This window comes from Limulus polyphemus, unplaced genomic scaffold (genome assembly GCF_000517525.1).
Source record: "Limulus polyphemus unplaced genomic scaffold, Limulus_polyphemus-2.1.2 Scaffold941, whole genome shotgun sequence".
In the NCBI taxonomy this organism is placed as follows: Eukaryota; Metazoa; Arthropoda; class Merostomata; order Xiphosura; family Limulidae; genus Limulus; species Limulus polyphemus.
The window spans coordinates 283642-288318 of record NW_013666551.1 but is presented as its reverse complement, the minus strand read 5'-3'; the positions used below and the strand labels follow the sequence as shown (position 1 = coordinate 288318).

The 4677-nt window shown below is 29.6% G+C and overlaps 1 protein-coding gene across 18 annotated transcripts in view; it reads left to right on the top strand.

The window, feature by feature from the left end:
- LOC106461353 (rho GTPase-activating protein 190-like) overlaps positions 1–4677 on the top strand; it is a 196619-nt gene that overhangs the window by 90566 nt on the left and 101376 nt on the right. For all 18 annotated transcript variants that reach the window (XM_022388263.1, XM_022388264.1, XM_022388273.1 and 15 more), the window contains one exon: positions 3392–4064. In XM_022388263.1, coding sequence (XP_022243971.1) covers positions 3392–4064 — 673 coding nt within the window. The remainder of the gene's footprint in view (positions 1–3391; positions 4065–4677) is intronic.

The window sequence follows — 4677 nt, the reverse complement described above, 5'->3', positions numbered from 1 at the left end:
ATAGTAATTTATGATTTTTTTGTTATTTCAAAATGCATATATAAAACCTGAAAACCACGTGCGAAATTTCATAAGGCTTAGCAACTTATGGCAAACAAGTACAAAGTTCATAACTAAAAAAAATCATTCTTTTCTATACTTTTTTATTTACTGTTTTATGTTTTAAGAAAAATAACTGAAATTTAAAAACTTATTTGTAAATAGTATTATATATACATATCTGAAATGTGACTGTTTTACAAAATACTGGTCCATTAGAACACAGCTAAAACAGGCCACTTTGTAAAGGCCAGTTTTATATCCTTGTATACAGTAACATCAGTGCACATGCACTGTGTCATCGCAAATTTCTGTTATGTTCGTCAGGGATGGCTGAAAGGTCAGTGAAATAAAAATAATATTTATAGATGTATAACATTATGAGATTTAAGCTATTTAGAATGTTGAATGCAGCACTGGTTCAGATTACATGTTTGTGATGTCAAAATACAAAATATACTCAAACTACTGATATTGACAAGGCAGAATATAAAATAAGAATGTCTTATCTTTTCTACTTGCTCAGATATTGCTCCTGTACTGAATCAAACACAGTGGCTCCCTGCCCACCTCTTTCCATTTTTTGAAACAGTCCCTTATATGCACTTCTATATATGACATGAATAACCAATCAAAAGCTCAGAATGTCCCCTAGTGGTTTTCTCAGCCATTTTGACGTGTTATTGTGCTAATTTCATTCTTTTTACACAATATTTCAAATGATGAGGTAAGTCTTTAGTGAGCTCTAAATTTCAAATTTATTTAGACCCAAATACAGGTTATTTACTACGTTTGATAAATTATAGTGGAATTCTATGGTATTGACATAGTAATTTGTAATATTTTGGTGAATTAATATGTATATATAAAACCTAAAAACAAATTTCTTTTTACATTCTCCTCGTGGGAAATTTCATAAGGCTTAGCAACCTACGACAAGCGGCAAACGAGTATAAAGGTCATAACTAGAAGAGATAATTGTTTGCTTTACTTTATTTACTGTTCTATGTTTTAAAATAAATAAGTTTAAGAGCTTATTTGTAAATAGAAATAAGTTATAATAGTTGAAATGTGACTGTATTTTACAAAATACTAAAAAAACAGCCAAGTCAGGTCACTTTGTAAAGACTAAAGGTCAGTTATATATTATTGGATATGGTAACACAAGTGCACCTGCGATGTGTCATTGTAACTTCTGTATTGTTAGCCAGGTATGGCTGACAAGGTCAATATAATAAAAATAATAAATGTATAACGTTATTAGATTTAAGCTATTTAGACTAAAAATTTTTGTGTTTTAATTTGTAGTCATTCTAGAAGGAAAAAAGCATAATTTATTGTTTTTCCTAATTTTTTATTGAGGTCAGTCATGTAGAACCAACCCTTACAGAAATACACTAGTTAAAATAACAAATTAAATATAATATTTCATATAACAAATTTGATAATTATCTGGAGATCATAAAGATTTCGCATGTGAAATTTGAAAATGTTCTAATGCATTAAAGTATTTTTAATCTTAAAATCAAAATTGCTTTGCATGTTGGATAGTCAATATTCTGAAAGAAAAAAGTTTACGAGAAAATCTTTAATTAAAGATCTTAATACTTGATTTAAAATCCTGATATTTTGTGTATGAAAACCTTGTAATGTTCACCAATAACCTGCCAAATTTTCTAATAATGTGCATACATTATAAAAAATCTTAGTATTATTACTCTCATGGATACTTTCGTGGTTACGAGCTGGGTGGATTCTACCCAACCTGTAATGGAAGGGTTAAACATCTTTTTGCACAAGTCACAGTGTTATATTAAAAATTTAATTAAACACCTTCACTATCAATTTATATTAATTAAATTCACATTATCATGTATGTTATGATTTGAAGTTTTATGTTATTTAAGTTTTATATCCCTTATTTCAAAAGAAACCTTTAAAAAACTACTTAAAACTTCAGATATATTGTCACGTGACCAACGAGCTATAAAAATTCTCTACTTTGGCACACCATCATCAATAATACAATGGTAGTTCTGTAGATTGTCTAGACAATAAGATGATTACATAACTTTTTGAATTGTAAATGTTGGAGAAGTGTAATAAGTTTCAGTTAGTACAGTAGGGGCATGAGTAAATTAGCTGACTGGTTAGTTAATTATTTCTCACTACAATTGCGATATGTTTTAAATTAAACTTTGTGTTGTCATTATTTGATGATCGATTTATTGGACTTACAGAAGATCAGTGGGAGATTACTGCACATTTTAAAAACAAATGAAATGGTGATCACATTGTAATATCGACATTAGTGATGCATCAAATAGGAAATATTCAGATTATCTTTTTAAAAGATGTGTACCAAATGTTTTTGCTTCTTTTCTTTTTTTTTCACAAAATGCACAAATGATAACTGTTAGAAAATGTCTATCATATTAAATGAAGGGTAATTTGAAAGTGTAAGCTGAATACAGGACGATTAATCTCATGAAAATGATCAACTAGTTGAATGTAATCAATCAATAAGCCTACTGATTAATTGATTAGCAAATTTTGCTTATCACCCAGCTCTATATGCAAGAATGATATTTTTGAAACCTTGTCAATGATAAAGTTTGATCTACATGAAGAAAATTAAGAAGATAATAATTTAAATACATACATATCATTATTCAGTATCTGAAGTTTTAATAATTTGTTTTTAATTATAAAAGAATACTTAGTTTAACAAGATCTCGGTCTCACACATGCTTTGTTCTTCAAAACACTGTTGAAGCCATGCTTACTAGTTTGCATATAAGTTGGCTCCCACATGATATTTTTTGCAATATATTTCAAATGGAACAATTGGAGGCAGTGATATTCTAACTACAGTTAAAAGAATTGGTTAGCTGGGGAATAGTCCAACAGTTAGTCTTTACAGAACTATCCATTTGACTTTTCCCATGATCTGTCAGTATTGTTGGTAGCCTTAGGTTTTATTAGGAGCAGAATTATTACCTTTTTTTGCTACTGTGAAAGGGTTAATGGAGGGCCCCTTATCTTGTTGAAAGTTTGGAATACTGTTTTTTTTTTTGTGGGAACAATTCTGCAAATATGTGAACTTGTTTATGAGTAACACCTATAAGCCAAATAATGTGAGTCAGTTATTTAACTTTCAAAAGGTGTAAAGTAATGACATTTATTATTGTGTGTTTATGAATATTAATTTCCAAACAGAGCCAGCTATGTATTTAGAGTGAAATTAAAAATCAATCTGGCAATCAGTATAGCTAATTGAATATCCATTTAAGTTGCTTATTTGTGTATTTTTTAAAGAGTGAAATTGTATTTTTTCTCATTTCTGTTCCAGGAATTGAAAAAGAATATGAACAGAAAATGATTCCAGAAGGGAAACTGAATATAGATGGGTTTGTGTGTGTGTTTGATGTGTCTAATGTGCCAGGACGTACTATTGAAAAACAGGTGGAATTTACCAGCCTTATCTTAAACAATTTGTGGAAGACAAAGAAACCAATTGTGCTGGTTACCACCAAAAATGATGAAGCTAGGGAAAGTTATATCAAGGAAGCTGAACGTCTTGTAACTAGAAAAGAATATAAAGGAAACATTCCAACTATAGAGACATCATCCCATGAAAATGTCAATGTTGATTTAGCATTTTTTGTACTTGCTCAGATGATTGATAGGACCAAAGGTAAGTCCAAAGTTGTTCCATTTATTGAAGCTGCACAGCGAAGGAAAGAAGTGTTGGATGTGGCAACAGAGGCTTATCAATCAGTGATACGTGCTCAGGTAACAGACTATAAAGCTGTGTGGAGTAATGTGAGCAAAAGGTTTGCTCAAAACTCAGATTTTCTTCATTACTGTGACTTGTTTGGTCATGGTGATGCTCAGAAAATGTTCATGCGCCATGTGAAGAAACTCAAAGAGGAGTACATTAGAAGGAAAATGCAGATGTACATAAAGATACTGCCAGAGGTACTTAGTGAGCTCCTTCCAGACCTTCAAAGTTTAGGTGATGGGTAAGAATATTTTAACCTAATTTTGCTTGTTTGATATACAGAATAATCTTTTTGCAATTTTAATTTCTAAATTTCTTTTATAAAAAAAACAAATCTAATATATACTACTATATATTGATTGATAGTAAGTCTGGTATTACATTACCTTAAGAATTTTCATGAAGGCTCGGTCCCTGGGACCGACCTCATAACCATTTTATGCTTGTTATAGTTTTTAAATTAGTAAGTGTATGTTAACGAAATTTGGCAGATTATCAGTAAACATTACAATGCTCTCATACGCAAAATATTAGGTTTTTTAATTAAGACTTAAGGTTTCTAAAGCAATGTTTTTCTCATACTTTTTTTTTTCTTTCCACATGTTGCCTATCCAACATACAAAGGAATTTTCATTTTAAGATTAAAAATACTTTTGTCCATCAGAAAATTTTCAAATTTCACATGCAAATTCTTTATAATGTCGAGATAGTTATCAAATGTTTCTTAAGAAAAAAACTTTATATTTTATCTGTATTTTCAGTGATTTGACTGATCTTGTAACCACCATAAAAAATTAGGAAATAAATATAAATTATGGCTTTTTATTTCTAGAATGATTACAAATTATAACATG